An 18,973-nucleotide genomic window follows, 5' to 3' on the forward strand; every position below is an offset into this window, starting at 1 on the left:
GTTTGCATACTACAGCGATTGCGAGACCGTGTATGAAGAACGTTTTCAAAACAATTGCGTGGAAGCTATTGAAAACTTAGTTGTAGCGAGACCAGGGTTGGGTAAACACAGCCTTAATCTGATCCCTATCAGAAAAAATAAATAATTATGTTGCACTGTACTATTGGCTATTCTGGTTTTCACATTGTTTTTTGTATTTCCACTCAAAAAAGCCTCTTTCTCTGCTGCAGTCATTTTGACCTGTCATCGTGGGAATATCACTGGTGTAAATAAATATGGAAATGACGGCTGCATTCCATTCAGCTGCTTTAGTTAAAAGACTCCTTGCATTGTTCTTGTCGGTTCACTGTCAAATTTGCACGTCTCAATTCGACATTGCACTGAACATAGCAATCACTTATGTTATAATAACACCTGTGCTTACCCAATAAAAGTCATGTCAAGTCAATATAACGACTAGTGAAAATACCCTTTTGGGCTTTATCTATGTATTCTCCCTCTTAAACTGTGTACTGTTTCACTCTACCTCGAGTGCAAAGGTTGCGATGGCAAATTGTATTAGAAAAGATGAAAGATGTTTCTTCCCATGATGTAGTTTAAAGGTGCAAAATTAAAAGACACATTTCTAACCAAAGCAGCCATCCGTTTCTCCTTCTGACATTACCAATCAGTAATAGCATCATTTACAATCTTTCATTTTTGCTAGGGACCTTTTAGACCCACTTCAAGGAGCCCGGGTGATTCTCAGACCTCAGATCTTTGCCAGCTAAAGTTTGTCCTTTTACCTTGTGTTTTCCCAATACTAGCACAGCTGTAGGATAGCCAATCCAGGGGAAGTTAGATCAGATCATTCAGTCAGTCAGTCAGTGACCACAATCATATATTAGAAACTGAAAATGGTAAATGGTAAATTGACTTGTATAGCGCTATATCTCCGTTTATCACAGACCCATATGTGACCCGAGGTGTGAAAGGAATTGAAAATAAATACAGCTGTCAACTGATGTTACCAAATGACTTAAAGTAAGCAATCTGTTTACAGTCAAAGTGAGTGACATCTCCTGCCACTCATCTGAATTCATGCTTTACCAAAATACATTGATCTCGAGGCATAGAAAATATTACAAGTGAACATGTCAGTCACCCCAGTGTGTACAAGCACTGGGGTGACCGAGCCTTTTCTGTTGCTGCCCCCAGGCTCTGGAATAAGCTCCCCTTTGACATGCGTCTCATTTCTGACCTGGGCCTCTTTAAATCCAGGCTAAAAACCTATTTATTCAGGATGGCTTTTAATACACAGTAGCGTGATGACACTTTGATCTTGATCTTATCTTGTTTGATTTTGTCTTGTTTGATTTTGTCTTGTTTGATTTTATCTTATCGTGTTTTATCTTGCTCAATCCTGTAAAGCTCTTTGGTACACTGAAAGGACTGTTGTAAAGGGCTGTATAAATAAAGTACATTTACATTTACATGTTACAGCTTTATCAGAATTCAAACAGAGATCGCATATAGTTGCTATGAACCTTGGGTGTACTGGGATACATTCTTCTTGCAGCTTGGGGAGTTTTACTGGAATGTCATTATGCACCCTTAAAGCTACAGTGCGTAACTTCTGGCGCCCCTTTGAGGAATTTTGTGTGATTACAAAATCTACATGAGGTAAGCCTTCGCGCATGGATTTTATTCCTTCTGCTGTAGGTCCAGGTTTTTTCTTAGCAGTAGAATTAACAACTGAAAAATTTCGGGGGGCACTTTTCTGAGCTCCTGGGCCAGTGTTTTGGGGTGACACCAGTTTGTAAACTAGCCTGGTCCTACCAGCCTATTGCACTTCATTACATTTGTACAGAAGGTCTGGAATCGCTCAATTGACAAACATAAACTCACTTGAAGGCAGGTGTCTGTTGAACTAACTAACTAGTTTAAAACTATTGGATCTGCCCAGAGTGCCACTCTGGATCTGCCAACCAATCGCATAACGTTTGGTCGTGACTTATGTCATGCACCGGCTTCTGCAACTGGCGCACGTCAATGTTCTCAGCCACTCCCTCTGTTCGCTGATTGGACAGGCAAAAAATCTGCAGGAGAAAAAACGCAAATATACCGCAGACCCAGACTGACTACTGAAGGGAAATGAAAATTGAGCGGAAGTAGGTAGGCGGCGGTGGCAGGCTATTTGTAAACGCTGCCATACTGAAAGAATACAGAGAGTCTTTTCAACTTTGTGTCAACTCGTTTGCCGATTGGCTTGAACGTAGCCGACATTCGTTTAATGTAAAAAGTTACGCACTACAGCTTTAAGAATTCTCAGTGCTGAACGCTGAAAGTCTTTTTTCTTTATGACTTGTGCACTGCGGTGGATTCCAGATAAGAGTCAGTTTCTTCAGGGTCACATGGGGTGTGTGTTGTCCCGAATGGCGGGCTGTAAGGAGTGGTCCAGGGTCCCAGCTGTGTTGCCCTGGGCCACAGCCAGGGTGGCCTGCTCCGGCAGTAGGCTGGGGTCTGTCAGGATGGCTGTGGTGGTGCTCAGGAGACGGAGTGAACTCAGAACCACTGGGAGGGAAAGACACACGCATATTATAGTCAATGGGCAGAGGAAGATGGGAAACAAAATCCTTCTAACTATGTCATTTGGGCAGTTAGTCGCACGATAGTAAAGCATCTGAAAAGAGTTAGGCATTTTTTGTAAATCCAAGTAAAGATATTGTCATTTAAGTTTGATGAACTTTATGGAAATTAGCTTTAGATGAGGCAGGCTATGCTCTGGTTCTTATATTACTAGAGGCATTTTGGAACCAATCACAGCAGTTCTCTGCCCAAATGTTCAACAAAGACAATGACAGTGGCCATGGAGACTGTTCAGATTTCTGTAAACGCTTATTAAGACACTCAACTTTGATATTACTTTTTTTTATAACTTTTTCAAGAACCTCAAAGCTTTAAATATATGGGGGGAAAAACTTGCTTATGATTTCCTTTATTGCCCCATCTGTAAAATGGAATGGTATTCATATTGTGTATATTGACAATCACCTAATAAAGCAATTGAAGAAAAACACATGGACTTTCCATAAAAATTTTCATATAAAATAGGAAAAGTACTCAAATCTAATTTAAATGAAAAGGTGTGTCCCGTGTAGTTTTAATTTCTGAGGCGGATTTTATGTCACTGGGGTCACATGACGTGAAAGCTATTGAAGAAAAACATTAAAATTGCTGTTAAAAAAGGGAATTACACATTATCAATCAACATGAAAATTAATTGTCATTTGTCAGTAGTTTGATGTAAAATAGACAGTATTTAATTGGCGAAGTCAGCGTGGTCAACAGGAGAACACTGATATTGTTAGCCTCATAGCATAATTGCCTAAATAATTTTTACTCTACTCTATTCTACATCTACTCTACTTAAAGGTGAAGTAAGCAGTTTATTTATGTTAATATAAGTGTTAAATCGCTCTTTATTCATACAGTGATCACTTACATAATGTGCGCGTTTCATAAAGTCAGCTGCTCTGCATGTAATCGGCAGATAAACTTTTCGGGGGATCCCGAAATTAATATCCAATCACAAGAGAGAACGCTACAAACCGGCACCCGTCTCACTCATGGTCTCACTGCCGGTGCACGCCAGAGCGACAGATGGGTGAATGTTTATGCACCTACAATGGCGGAGCAGGTCAAAATCCTTCCAAATGTCTGTTTTATTGGTTTTTATCATGTTTTATCACACTTATGGATCTGAGATGATGCTAGATAACTCGCTGCTTGAAGACCGCAGTGCATTAATGTGGGGATGAGGGGACGAGGGAGGGGACTGCTAACTGCAGTAACTGACAGGAAGTTAGCTAAAAGAACCATTCCGCTCACAGCACCTTTAACATCTACTTTACCTTACTCTATAACCCTTCAAATATGACTTAGGCAAGTATGCTATTAGGATAACGAAAATGTTGCAGAGTAGAGTAGATGTAGAATAGAGTAGATGCAGAGTTAAAGTAGAGTAGAGTAAATATGATTTAGGCAATTATGCTATGAGGCTAACAATATGGAACGATAGCAACACAATCACACTATGGCTAGTTGCTGTGAGGAAAAAAGAGCATATCTCCATTCTAGTTGGACTCACTGGGTCTTAGGGCAGGCAGGGAGCAGTGCTGGTCCAGCCAGGACAGAGTGGAGCGACACAGCTCCTCCACACTGGCTGTGGACACCATCCCGTTGTAGGACTCAAACAGCGGCTCCATGATGATGCTGAACTGACACTGAGTTGAGGAGAGAAGTCTGGCTCATTCATTACATTACATGGTTTATCCAAAGTGACTTACAACTGGAGCACACATTCATTCACCGATAGCAGCAGCTACCACGCAGGGTGCAAGCTAACTATCGGGAGCAATTTAGGGTTCAGTGTCTTGCCCAGGGACACTTGGACATGTGGAGGGGGAGACAGGGGATCGAGCCACCGACCCTGCAGTTGCGGGTCGACCACCCAACCCACTGAGCTACAGTTGCTACAAATGGAGAAGAGTTCCAGAATATTTTCCCTCAACCGTCTTTGTTTTCCCTGACTGAATTGTTGTCGAGCATTGCACAGCGTCTCAAAAGGATTTCCCTCGCAAAGTGCTTTATAGTGTTAAAAGCCTGGTGTTAATCTACAGCACAGTTCCCTTGTTGTCAATGATTCTTTCAGCAGTGAAATAAATGCAAAAATCCTGGAGGAACGTAGAGAAAATTTGTTAATATTCATGGTTAAGAAAATGCCCTCAAGGTTTCCTGTGTGCAGCACACAAAGGGGATAAAAGCCTGATCTAATCTTTGCATCTCGCCCGGGGATTAGGTGGTCATTATGGAGAAGGGAGAAGAGTTATGAGTCCATATTAGAATATATTTCATGCAAACGGGCATTTGCGACACACAGTCATTTATTTGATCTGTTCTGATTACACTGAAAACGCCACAGATGAATGGTGTAGCGCTTGTGTGAAATAAAAGAACATTATCATACCAAAGCCTGTTCAAAGATACGTTTTTTTTGTCACTTAGCACGTGTTCTGTACCAAAGTAAGGATTTTCCCTGCTACACTTTTAGTGTCTCTGTATTCTCACAGATTGGCATAATGTTTGGTAGGGCTGTGTCAAAAAATCGAAATATCGATATATCGCAATACTTAGTTTCCCGATATCAGTATCGATTTTTATATCAAAATATCGATTTTTTTTAATAATTTTTTTTATGATTTTTTTATGATTTTTTTTTTTTTTTTTTTTTGCTTTTCAAGGCTTTATTGACAGTGCAGAGATACAGATATGAAATGGGGCAGAGAGGGAATAGAATGCAGAGAACAATCACGGGTCAGATTCAAACCCATGTCTGCTGTCAGGCCTGAGCCTCTAGGATACTGACTATTGAAGTTAGATCAGTTTTGTTTATAAAAATACTCAAGATTCACTGTGTCACAAAAGCACACTGATGTGTTTTCATTTTCATTGTGTCCTGTACAGTTAGTACAAGAGTGAATTGGATTTGTTATTTTGATGTTATGGCAGCTGCAGCAGTGTTTGATAATTTGCCAAAACAAAAAAAGGAAGAAAAATAGTAAAGGAAGTTGTGAATGAAATAGTCTTGACTTCATTTGTCTGTACAATTATCACTATATTGTGCTGTTATGTTTGACAAGGCAACTTGTTTATGGAATATCGCAATATATCGTGATATATCAAGATACGCAATACATCGTGATATATCGTGATATATCGTATCGTGACCAGTGTATCGTGATACGTATCGTATCGCGAAGTCCTTGACGATACCCAGCCCTAATGTTTGGTGTAATGAGATCATTTGGATTCAAAGAAAACAACTTCTAGGGTTGAAACAACATTTGATATCCCTCCAAAGTGTGAACAAGCCAGTCGATGCTGCAGCCAACTAACCGCAAAGTATCGAAAAAACATAGGAACCTCCCACAAGAATTGATGGGTATATTTAATACTTAACATTAGCTTATATTCTATGGTTTGAAGTAGAATTTGTGTGTGTGTGTGTGTGTGTGTGTGTGTGTGTGTGTGTGTGTGCGCGTGCCTGCATGCGCGTGTGTGTGTTTTGTTATATTGTGGAGTATTGCTGGGTAGGTGAACTGTACTTGCACTGATTCTCCTTGCAGATGAAGTTCCTAACCGATAAATAATGTTAACTGAATTGAAGTGTTTTATTAAAATGTACATTACAACAAAAGGATACTATCCAGAACTTCCAGTTTTGCAGTGTCTGTGCCTGGACGTAGTCTCTGAACTTCTGCCTCATCTGGTCAAAGTGCTGGCGGGTGATGGGCACTCCGGTGGCTGGAAGCTGCTGCTGACACACACTGAACAGAGAGACACACTGACCCTGCGTTCCAAATCACATACTCTTTCTTTTTACTACACTACATGCTAAAGTACAGAAGAGTTTTAGGGCCACAGGAGAGAAAAAAAATCAGATAAGGAAGATTTGTCGAGAAATGTCAAGAATAAAGACGAATACTGCAAAATGCAATTGGAGTTAGTGGGGCCTATTTTTGGCATACTGCAATTGAAATGCATGTATTGGGACATTCTAAATCTTTTTCTGAGGGGGCGCCCTTGGCTCAGTTGGTAGGGACCCAGGTTCGATTCCCGCCCGCGGTCGTTCTCTGCATGTCACTCCCCTCTCTGCCCCATTTCACCTCTGTCTCTTAACACTATCAATAAAAGCATGAAAAAAATATCTTGAAAAAAAAATATATATTTTTTTTTCTGGCATACTAAATAGTAGGGAAGTATGGGTATTGGAACGCAGGGTATGTCAACAGAACATAGTGCTGCCACATCATGTCAGCAGGGAAAGGGCAATATGGGACACAGAGGATGGATGCAGAGGGAGGACAATTTCAAGTATGCCGTAAATCAATAATCAGGTGCCCCATATGTACATTGAATAATGTGCCTAAAATGGCTCTTTGGACTTTTTGTCTACTGTATAGTCTTGTTTAGAGCAGTTCAGGAACTACGGTATTGCTCCCGCCCCCCAGACACATCTGACCAATGAGTGAAGAGAACGTTCTCATGTGGCCTTATGACGCTGCATTTTGGTTCACTTCACCAACTCATCAGACCAGAGGAAACGATAGGTGTGAAAGAGAACCAAGCTAGTGAAAAACCAAACCTTCCCTGTGTTCCAAATCGCATACTTTTTATTTTTCTATTCTTCATACTGTAGCTGACCATACAAATAATCTAGTTAGGATGCAGTAGGCATACAATTGGGAAATACATTTACTTATTTATTTCATCATAACATTGAGCCTTGATCCTGCCTCTGGCTTATACTGTATATCTATCGCATTCCCGGTTGTTTTCATAAGGAGGCTCCGTCGATTCTGGTACACACTGGATTGTGGGTCAGAATCGCCAAATAGCATGCTGATTTCAACACTAAAAATGAGAGTAGGCATGCAGGTATTTTTAACCATAATCAATCTGACCACAGGAATTGGGACATCCTAAATCTTTTTTCTACCATACTTAATAGCAGAAAGTACGGGGATTGGAACGCAGGGAATGTATCATTCTCACATCTGCTGTGAACCAAGGCAGCAAAATAGAAGCGGACTATCAAGTTTGAAAAACGCTCTTTGGTCCCTTGACTTTACATAGATTCCCATTCCTTTCCTTGGAGACTTACCAAAACCATAACCATTACCAGTACTTGCCCCAACCTAAGCCTGACCTTAATCACAGACACAAAAAAACAGTGTTTTACCAATTGGGGACACAGCTTTTTCCCCCTGAATTACACAAGCCATCCCCGCTCCCCACTCATCTAGTTCGGTCTAGTGTTTGTGTCGTTGAAAGTGACTTCAGTCAGACCCACACAGTCACAAACAGAAGTAAGGCGAGCCTATACTAGCTCAGAAGTAAGGTGAGTCTATACTAGCTCCAGGTCTCACTTGATGGCAGAGTTGAGTAGCTGGACCTCCTCTCTGAGCCTCTGGGCCTCGTCATGGAGCTGGGCTCTCTCCTGCTGCATCTTACCGATGTACTCTGCCGTCTTCTGCAGCGTGGTGGCTTTGCTGATCTGTGGGTAACGAAAAATGGTAAATGGACTTGACTTATATAGCGCTTTTTAGCCGATTTTCTTAGCCTCAAAGCGCTTAACAATTCTTACCACATTCTCCCATTCATACACGATGGCAGTAGCTGCCATACAAGCGCCCTCTGAACCATCGGGAGCAATTTGGGGTTCAGTGTCTTGCCCAGGGACACTTTGACATGTGGCGGGTAGGCGGGGGATCGAACCTCCGACCCTGCACTCCAGAGGACTATCTCCCTACACACTTCGCCACTGTCGCCTCGAACAGAGGGATTACTACATCAAACACCAATCCCATATGATTCACAAACAATCAGTATAACTGTGGTGACATTCTAGCCTGGTGATGACACCAGCCTGATCTCGTGCTAGCTTCACATTTGTTTCTCTCCAGCAGATCAGTCCAGACTTTCTCCAAATCTCTGTGGGTACTGGGTAGGATCCCTATGAAAAAATGACCGGGCAAATCACCACGTTCTGACCTAACGTGACTGTCCTGTCACGTGACGACCAGCCCCTGCTCTGCACTTTTGTTAGAAGTGGCAGGAGCGAACGTCTCCTGTTGCCGAGATGCTCAACAGAGAGATTTAGGAGATCTGTTGTTCCTGCAGCAGCTAGGCTTTTTAATCAGGACTACTGATTTGATTTCTGCACATTGCTCATTTGCACATCATAGTATTGTTATATTATTATTTATTCCCTTTTTTTAACCTTCTATTTTTACTATGGTAGTGGACCATACTCCCCCTGTGACCATGCTTGTTTTATGTTGTTACTGTATTACTGTGTTTGTTGTATTGTTGTATTGTATGTTCTACGTTGTACTGACTATGGTGGCAAACCAGTTTCCCCATTGTTGGGGATCAATAAAGTACATCCAATCCAATCCAGTCAATCCAAAACGTTCGTCCCCTTAGTTGAAAGGCAGCGCCTGATTGGTTCATATATAAACAATCAATGTAGCCTCCAGTCAGACCGGGCCCTACCCACCTTCTGTCCGCTGATTGACGACTGCATGAACCAATCAGGGGCTGCCTTCCACTATATAAGGGACAAACGTTAGGACAGAACAAGGTCTCTGATTGGTTAGATTATTTTTTGACCGGACTCCTCCACACAGAGTTATTCCTCAATGAAGGTGTTCCCTCAGGTGCATGTACATCTCATTTGGTTCTTTATTTTCCCCCCATTCAAACTGTGCTACAACCCCACTGCTCTGCCCCCGCCCCCTCTTTCAGCACACAGACACACACACACACACACACACACACACACACACACACACACACACACACACACACACACACACACACACACAAACATTTTAACACTACCTTTATGCTCGGCTGAGAGCTGAGTGTTGTCACCAGATTATGCAGAGTGTCAAAGCCCAGTTTGATGTTGAAACGCCTCTTCTGCTCGGCCGAGATGTGAGTTATCCTCCTGCTCTCTGTGTGCTGCAGACAAAACACGCCCATACAGATACAATACAGCCAGGTTTCACAAATAGTGGATGACCAATTTTTCACGAAATTCTCGCTGTATGTTTCACTTAGTCAATGCCATGCTTTGCTACATAAAAAGCATAGATATACCGGTATGTCAATGTGGAATAAGACGGCGTGTCCTACCTTACTTGATTCTATCTTTCCGTGTCCCGAGAAGCCCGAGTGTGAGGAGTCCGGGTTGGGGGATTTATCTAAAGGGTTTGGTGGTGACAATTGGCCTGGATGTCCTGGAAAGTGAACTAAAAAGCAAGACGGATAACAAAATCTATTCATTTCAATTGCAAGTATCAGATATTTAAACATGTTCCCATGCTAAATGATCTGCATCATGTAGCATCATGTATGCACTCTGCTGTCAGCAATGTAGTTTAAAATACAAAGTTGCATTAGACCTATACAACAGACAATAGTGGCTGTGGATGCTGGTATACTTGGATTTTTGGGATTGTGATGCACCTCTTTCACTACTGAACATTGTCCCTGGGGCTTCATATATAATATAGGCTATAGTGTATAATGCTATAATAATATGTGTGTGTGTGTGTATATATATATATATATATATATATATATATATATATATATATATATATATGTATATATATATATATATATATATATAAGGGACCATAAAGCCTTGTCCAAAGTAGTGAACTGTTAGTAATATAGATGTTGTTTCTTTTTCATTAGAAAGATAAAATCAGCATTAATCACTGTGTCTGCAGAGCTCATGTAGCCAGCCTTACTGTTCCACTCATATACTGCACAGTAGCTGTTTGAAAATACATATTCTCTTATTGAACTAGACCTACACCTATGTTGTAGCCACACGTTACATTCATAGTTTGCCACTGTGCCTCACATAGCTGCCAGACTTATAGCTGCATGCCTACTGAAACTCGACAGAAAGCATGACAGCACACTGTAGCCACCCAATCTACCAGGTATATACTGTATCGTTAGCCTCATAGCATAATTGCCTAAATCATATTTACTCTACTCTACTTTTACTCTACATCTACTTTATTCTACATCTACTCTACTCTAAATCTACTTTTGGTTAGCCTAATAGCATAATTGCCTAAGTCATATTTTAAGAGTTATTGAGTAGGGTAAAGTACTGTAGATGTAGAGTAGATGTAGAATAGAGTAGAGTAAATATGATTTAGGCAATTATGCTATGAGGCTAACGGCATGATCCTTTGAGTGTCTATGTTTGTAAAAGCACGTCAATGGCCCCCAGGACGTGTTGACAGTGTATACCTGTTAAGCTGTTCCTGTCCGTGCCGTAGAGCTGGATAGGAGACAGTTTCTCAGTCTTGGGGATGAGCAGGGTGGTGGCGGTGTGTGTGGAGCCGTGTGTGAGCAGAGCGGACACGGCCGAGCCTCCGGTGGGGTTGGCGTGGGCTCCGCTGTGCCCCAGCGTGGCGCTCTGACTCTGGCTGTGCAGTGGGCTGAGCACTGGGATCCCCGCAGGCCAACCGGCTCCGGGCTGCAGCTGAGATGAAGCTCCTCCAACATGCACACCGCTGCCAGTCTGCTACACAACACACACAATCTTCGCTTAGAAGGGACTTCTAGGATTCTAGAAAAATAATCTAGGCCATCGAGTAGATGTAGGCAACCCTGAGACAACTTTATATATGATTATGATGGAGCTCATTTTATGAATTTGTATTTTATTTTTGACAACTTTCCTTTGTTGAAAAAATATCAAGTATCAATGTAGTAAGAATCAAGTATTAATCAGGCTCTGATTGGCCTGGATTGTGAAGCTCGCAACATCAGATTGGTCTTGCCAAGCTAGCTCACACGAGCCCCACTGCTGTATGTATGAAAATAACAACAGTAATTGCAAAACTATTGAGAAGTTGATCAATGATTTGTTGTTGAAATGCTGTGCTAAGCCTGTCAGCAACACAACACTGCTCCTGTGATGTTAAAGGTGAAGCTCACCGTTAGGGCTAGGTATCGTCAAGGACTTCGCGATACGATACATATCACGATACGTATCACGATACATATCACAATACGCTGGTCACGATACGATATATCATGATGTATATTGATAATTGCACAAAATAAAAGTGTTACAAATGTAGTCAAAACTATTTAATTCACAACTTCCTTTACTATTTTTCTTTGGTTTTGGCAAATGATCAAACACTGCTGCAGCTGCCATAACATCAAAATAACAACTGCAATTCACTCTTGCACTAACTGGACAGGAAACACTGAACATGAAAACACATCGGTGTGCTTTTGTGTCACTGAACATATGTAAATAAGGAGCATATGCACAACAAGTACTATTCCTTAATGTCAGTGAATACAAGGAACAGAAATGTATGAAGACACAGTGAATCTTAAGTATTCTTATAAACAAAATTAATCTAACTTCAATAGTCAGTATCCTAGAGGCTCAGGCCTCACAGCAGACCTGGGTTTGAATCCGACCCGTGGTTGTTCTCTGCATTGCATTCCCTCTCTGCCCATTTCATATCTGTCTCTCTGCACTGTCAAAAAAAAGCATTAAAAAAATTTATATCGCAAAATTAAGTATCGCGATATATCGCCATATCGATTAATTTACACAGCCCTACTCACCGTGCAGCTGGGAGATGATGACCTCTGACCCTTGGCTGTCACTAGAGTCGTATCAAATCTTAGCGCTGGCTTCCCTGAAAGCAAAAAAACAAAACTCAGAAACATAACTGTAGTCAAAGATAAAACAAAGGGACGGAAACTGACTCACTTTCGCGGGTGCTGGAGGAGAGCAGCTTGGCCAGGCAGCTAGTGGACGGGGGGCCGGCCTCCACCGCGGGGGGCCCCACTGTCCTCATCCCTCCTCCTGTCTTTTGCTTGTGCTTGCCCCTGACCCAAGTGACCCCCCCTGCCACCTGCTCCGGCACTGAGAAGCAGTGTGTGGTGGCAGTGACGGAGGGCATGGTCGCGTGCCCCAGCTCAGACACCTCGTTGGGGTAACCCAGCGAGTGGCAGGGGGTCTGGGGGTATGTGTCCCCTGTGTGAGCGTAACCCCCCTGCTGGGCCCCTGCTGTGGAGGCTGTGTGGGTGATGACTGTGGGGGTCAGGCTGGTGGTGGTGTAGTAACCAAACTTGTGGTGACATGGCAGTGGGTAGAGAAAGGGAACACTGGAGGAGGCCTGCTGCTGCTCCATGCCCGTGGTATAGCTTATGGAAACAGGGGGATGAGGGTAGGACTGGTGTCCGTACGACATGGTGCCTGATACCATGCTAGACGTGTGGTATTCACCGCAGCCCTGGCCCGGCCCGCTCTGCTCTGGCTGGGTGGGGTCGGACGAGGAGGGCTGGGGCATATTATCAGACGACAGGTTGGGCTGGAAGAAAAAGAGAGATTCTGTCTGTTTTCAAGGTGGAGCCAGTGATTCTAGAGAATGCTTGTTGTCAAAATCACTTTTGGGATTATTATTTTTCAGCACACAAACAGTATGGACAGGTAGCAGATTGTGAGAAGATATTCACTGATTTTGACAAAAAAAAAAGGGATTTTGAAAACAAGTGATTCGCTGCCTTCAATGATCAAACAATAGTGCTTTTTTTAGTTTTGTAATGAAACCTATTCCCAGATCAGATCTCGCAAGCAGGAGTTTGTGTGTCTGTGTCCAGCAGCTGTACCTGAGCCAGCTGTGTGTTGATGAGTAGCTGAGGCGTGTTCACCCCGGGGGAGGACACAGGAGCAAAGCCCGTCCTGGAGGAGCTCTCAAAGTAGTCACAGTCAGCAAAACCAGTCTGCTCAGTGGGCTGGACGCGGTAGTTCATAAAGATATCTGAGAAAACCACACACACACACACACACACACACACACACACACACAATTAATTAGAAATGTTTGTCATAAAACGTTCAAAAACCCCTCTCATCAACACATCCAGCATCATACAAGCTCTGTTGTGGAGAGGCAAGAGGCGTGTGGTAGCTACCATCTCAAAAATACATACCCAGTGTTTCTATGCTCTGATCACAGTGAGGACACACTAGTGGCATGACCTGCTGGCCTCAGACCAGTGATCTGCATTGAACTGTATCCATTAAAGAGAAGCGCATAGGAAGGAACACTGTCTACATTACTCACACTCATAACTGTGTGTCGCTCTGATAGACACTAGCACCTGTGGAAGCCAATTTTATATTGATTAGTTTAATTCTACTCTAGTCTCTACATTCATTATTCGATCATTGTATGAATGAAGTGTATTTCCTCTCATCTTAACTACTGGTGTATCCTGTCTGGAGTTTCTATTGTAATTAAATCAGTCTGATTGGGCTGACACCTTAGGTGTGGGCCATCCTGGAAGCTCCCAGATTCAGATAAGCATTGAAGTCATCAAGAACCAAACTTGATTGTTCCATTGTCATTCTACCTATCTGACCATGTCAACCATTCTGTATAAAGCAGTTCATTTTGTGTATACAACTCAGTCAAGACCCTGGCATTGCTCTGAGCAGGATGCTCTGGTCTTCTCTCCATGCATGAATGCTGACCATAATCATCTGTATTGTCTTTTGAAACTAAGTAAAGATTTGCTTTCATATTGGACTATAGTGAAGTTTTCTTCAACTAAAAAACCCCAGACCATGTGACCGAGAGAGAGGCAGACAGCTGATCCCTTTGGACCCACACACACACACACAGACACACATTACAGTACAGTAGTTGGCAGCAGATTGTCTGTGGGCTACAAAGGCTGACTTGTAGCCTGCAGGATTGCTTCACTGAAAGTAACACAGAGGACAAAACAACCCCAGCTATTGTGCCCCAAAGCAAGGAGCTACACTCCAACCTGCTTCCTCCCTCCTGTCTGACTGGCTAAAAAATGACTTGCTCCAATGTTTGTTCCCGTACTTATTTCCGGTTAGAAGTTTACTTCAATCTGTATCAATTGATTTTCTGGACACTTACGGGACAGTGGAGACAAGCTGTTAAACACAACACTGACATGTCGCCATCTTCCGAAGGAGTCTTTGACCTCTAGCAGTTCCCGGTTTGTTTGTCTGGTGCACTCACACACACATGGGCGCACGCACATGCACTTTCCTTTCCAACTAATGTTGTCACACTATTCCACTGATCTACAGGTGGCGTGAGATCACTGTATGCTAAATGTAAGCAATTTAGCTTTAAAAATACATGTCCTGACACGTTTAGAACTCAGTAAGTCTTGGTGAGAAACACTTACCCTGCGTTCCGAATCGCATACTCTTTCTTTTTACTACACTACATACTAAAGTACAGAAGAGTTTAAGGGCCACAGGAGATAAAAAAAATCAGACAAGGAAGATTTTTTTTCATTATGTCAAGAAATGTCAAGAATAAAGACAGTGAAGGAAGTTCTGTTAAGGTTGGAGGTCAACTCAGGTGGAAGAATATTTCAGGAGACTTGGATGAATTATGAAGCAATATTTATTACAGACTTGGCCAAGGAGAACCGGACTGCAACTTGTGACTTGCACTTAAATTCTGACAAACTCATGCTTAGAGCTGTGTCTTAACCTTGCACTATCTCTACCACCTCCCCGGCTCGGGCACCAAGCGTACCAATGTTTTGGTTCAGAGCTGAACACAGTGAACCATAACATTCTGGGGCCGGTTTCCCAAAGCCTTCGTAGAGCCTTCTTAACGCTACGTCATTCGTAACCCCTACGTAGAGTTCCTACTTAACATTTCGCCTGTTTCCCGAAACGTTCTTTGCTACGAATCTCTTTCGTACGTCCTACGTTGGTAAGGTTGGTCTGGAGCGCCCTCAGAGCCTTCTTAGCTCTACCGTAGGGATGTTTCAGCTCTCATTTGTGTCATTTAACTAATAAATCTGACTGTATTTCATATCAAACGGACACAGCGATGACTGTATTAAATAACAAACTGTTAAAAACGATAACTGTATATAGCGTACATATCACATTTAAAGTAAGCTATATATTTTAGCAGAATACCATTCACTCTGATTCACAAAGTGTTCAAACTATAAGTAGCCTACATAGTCATCTAACTGACTTGACAATCAGCATTAACTGATTGGATGCGATGTCCGTCAATATGAAAATAGGCTACTTTATACGTGATACACTACAGCCTACAGTCGGATCGTTTTTATCAGTTTGATATTTAATACAGTCATCGCTGTGTCCCTTTGATATGAAATACAGTCAGATGTATAAGTTTAATGACAAGTGAAGTCCCTGCGATCGCTGTGGCATCGCCAGAGATAGGCTTGGCTACTACAGACCCCCACATTTCTTTCCGTAAGCACCATGCGTAAAACGGACACGAGTGACATCCCTGTTGCGCATGGAACTGCCACAAGTCATTCATGAAGAAAATAATTGCTGGAAACAATCTTAATCTCCTCCGCTGTTTCTATACTTTTCTATAGCCTAGGCTACCTTTTTTAAATCAATAGGCCTATAGGCTATGGTAATACGTTCGACCAAGGTTAACACTAGAACCATCGCACTGTGTTCCACACACTGCGGAGCTGTCAGCTGAGCCGGCTCAACTGACAGCTCCGCAGTGTGCGTCGGATTCTCCGCCTCAAAACATGTAAACGTGTGAAAAAATTTATGAATAATCAATTAAAGCTTACCTTAAAATAAGTGTGCCATGTTACTGTTTATTGTATTTAGGATTTTAGCTCATTTGGACGCTGTTTGGGCCGTCTGTTTTTATTGATATAGGCCATTGGCGATATTATACTTTCAGTTTCCTTACTGACCCACCACGAAACGTGATTATTGTTCTTAAAGATACTTAGATTATAAAGCAAGAGGTGTTAAATAAATGTTTTGGCTTAGAAGGATTTCTAGTAATCTTTTATTTGCAAAGACTTGTCATGCAGCTTCGCATGAAATAAGCAGGAAATGGAAAATCGAACTCTGAGCAATCGATTTCAGCAGTGTACGTACGACGTATGGAGTGTTTCTCCTAAGAGACCGTTCGGGAACCACGACTACAGAGGTAAACAACTTTGGTAAGTCATAACGTAGGAGTCTTCGTAGCTCGCTAAGAGATGACGTTATCGGGAAACCGGCCCCTGGAGTCTAAGGAGATGAGACTTTATCTATACAACTGACCTAAGTGTCTCCTAACAGGCTCCAAGGCTGACCTAGAGTCTGTGAGACAGACACACAAGATAGACATATATGAACTATTAATCTTTCCCATTAATATTACAACTAAAGACCCAAAATTCCCTCACAAAGACGAATACTCCAAAATGCTATTCGAGTTAGTGGGGCATTTATGTATTTTCAGCATACTACAATTGACGTGCATGTATTGGGACATCCTCAATCTTTTTCTGGTATAATAAATAGTATGGAAGTATGGGGATTGGAACGCAGGCAGTGTTGCCACAGTTACTTTGAAAAAGTAATCCGATTACTGATTACTAGTTACTCCTTAAAATAGTAACTTAGTTACTTTACTGATTACTTGATGTTAAAAGTAACTAAGTTAGATTACAAGTTACTTTAAACGTTACTTTACAGGTTTTGAAACCCATATGTCTCAATTTAAAACATGCAAATATTAAGAATCATTGAAAATATATAAAATAAATTGTGTAGGCTAGTAGCCTATAGGCATACTGTTTTCAAAATTATGGTTTAAAAAATATAATAAAAAAAACTTTTCCCCCATGAAAATAAATACATTCCTCCAAAGTGCAAAGACAGTAGCAGTCTCTTTAAACTTAACGTACTTGGCCCTTCATTCTCATGCATTAATTTGACTTTTCTCTGCGATGTCTCATGTGTTGATAGACTGGGTGTGTGCGGCCACCGGTCGCCACGTGACTATACGTTTCCAAGTTTTAAACACTTCTATCTCTTCAACGTCACCGTACCCGAATCCTAAATATCCCCATAGCAGACGCTAGGCCTATCAGCAGTGGGGGGGGGGGGGCGTTTGTTTTGCGCCACAGTTCAGCTTAGAATCGGCCGTAATGCTGCTGCACACACACACACACACACTGCATGTCAGAGACGAGGGGCGCTACCAAATAGACGAGAGAAGCGGTTGGAGCAGTTGGAGCAGTTGGAGCGTTTAGAGACACAAGCGCGCACATTTATTTACATTAAATCGCAATTGCAGTCATTTGTGCAGTTATGCAAAATGTTTCACTAAGGAAAATGACAGAAAAAGTAATGCACAGTGACTTTGATGAGTAACTTTAATCTGATTACTGGTTTGGAGATAGTAACGCGTTAGATTACTCGTTACTGAAAAAAGAGGTCCGATGCCGGTAACGCGTCACCGGCATCACTGACCGCAGGGTAAATGTAAACAAGACACAGATGAGAGCAGTGGGAGTGAACTAAAACGGTATAGTCAACAGCTCAAATACACTAAAACGCTTCAAAGAGTCATGGGGACCCCTTTCTGATCACACCTTTTCAACCTATCCATAGCATCATCAAAATATTGATAATAGTCAATTTAAAAAGGTACAGTGTGTAATATCATATTTTAGCAGCATTATTATGTTGAGGTTCAAGATGTCAATGCTCCGTTGCTACCCTCCTTTTGGGTGAATTTTCAGAAATTTACGGTGGCCTTCAAGGACAAGAGGCTACAACCCCAATTCCGAAAAAATTGGGACACTGTATGAAGCGTATATAAAACAGAATGGAATCATTGGTAAATATTTTTTGACATTCATTCAAGTTGAAAACAATTCAAAGGCAATACATTTTTGGCCGGTTTCGCAGACATGGATTAAGCCTAGTTCTGGACTAAATTGTACTTTCAATGGACAATCTCCATTCAAAATTCCATTTAGTCCAGGATTAGGCTTAATCCATGTCTGTGAAACTGGCCCTTTATGTTTTACCCTATCTATTTCATTGTTTTTCATAAATATATGCTTATTTTGAATTTGATGCCATCATGATTGGTTATGAAAGAGCCATCCCATATAAAGGTTAAGTCTCCACAAGCAATAATGGGGTGAAGGCAGGGCTGCTCGATTATGGCAAAAATGACAATCACGATTATGTTTGATTGATATTAAAAACGATTATTCACTGTAGGGCTGCCCCAAAATGAAAATTCTGTAAATTCTTTCAACAATGCATAAATTAAACTCCCAAATGTGCTCCTCAAACATAGCCTACAACTAAAAAGCCACCCTAAATAAATAAACAGTGAAACCTTCCAATCTAAGAGTAAAATTAATATTTTACTAGGGATGTGATTGTGAACAACTCATTTATTTGCACGTTGAGGAGGTATGAATCTACAAAAAGATCAACTCAATGCCTTTTTTTTTACAGTGCAGGTTGAGTTGCACTGCACTGGGCAGCTGTGGCTAC

The 18,973-nt window shown here is 41.8% G+C and overlaps 2 protein-coding genes across 2 annotated transcripts in view; both read right to left on the minus strand.

Annotated features, from left to right (window-relative positions):
• atp2a3 (ATPase sarcoplasmic/endoplasmic reticulum Ca2+ transporting 3) overlaps nucleotides 1–18,973 on the minus strand; it is a 333,837-nt gene that overhangs the window by 112,239 nt on the left and 202,625 nt on the right. The gene's annotated exons all lie outside the window — the stretch shown is intronic.
• mlxipl (MLX interacting protein like) overlaps nucleotides 1–18,973 on the minus strand; it is a gene marked incomplete at both ends in the record, with an annotated part of 64,710 nt that overhangs the window by 31,908 nt on the left and 13,829 nt on the right. The window contains 10 exons of the mRNA XM_080041505.1: nucleotides 2,394–2,553; nucleotides 4,130–4,259; nucleotides 6,245–6,368; nucleotides 7,971–8,098; nucleotides 9,448–9,570; nucleotides 9,745–9,860; nucleotides 10,885–11,161; nucleotides 12,229–12,302; nucleotides 12,377–12,980; nucleotides 13,279–13,430. Coding sequence (XP_079897631.1) covers nucleotides 2,394–2,553; nucleotides 4,130–4,259; nucleotides 6,245–6,368; nucleotides 7,971–8,098; nucleotides 9,448–9,570; nucleotides 9,745–9,860; nucleotides 10,885–11,161; nucleotides 12,229–12,302; nucleotides 12,377–12,980; nucleotides 13,279–13,430 — 1,888 coding nt within the window. The remainder of the gene's footprint in view (nucleotides 1–2,393; nucleotides 2,554–4,129; nucleotides 4,260–6,244; nucleotides 6,369–7,970; nucleotides 8,099–9,447; nucleotides 9,571–9,744; nucleotides 9,861–10,884; nucleotides 11,162–12,228; nucleotides 12,303–12,376; nucleotides 12,981–13,278; nucleotides 13,431–18,973) is intronic.

Source organism: Ammodytes marinus, assembly GCF_949987685.1.
Source record: "Ammodytes marinus genome assembly, chromosome: 14".
In the NCBI taxonomy this organism is placed as follows: Eukaryota; Metazoa; Chordata; class Actinopteri; order Uranoscopiformes; family Ammodytidae; genus Ammodytes; species Ammodytes marinus.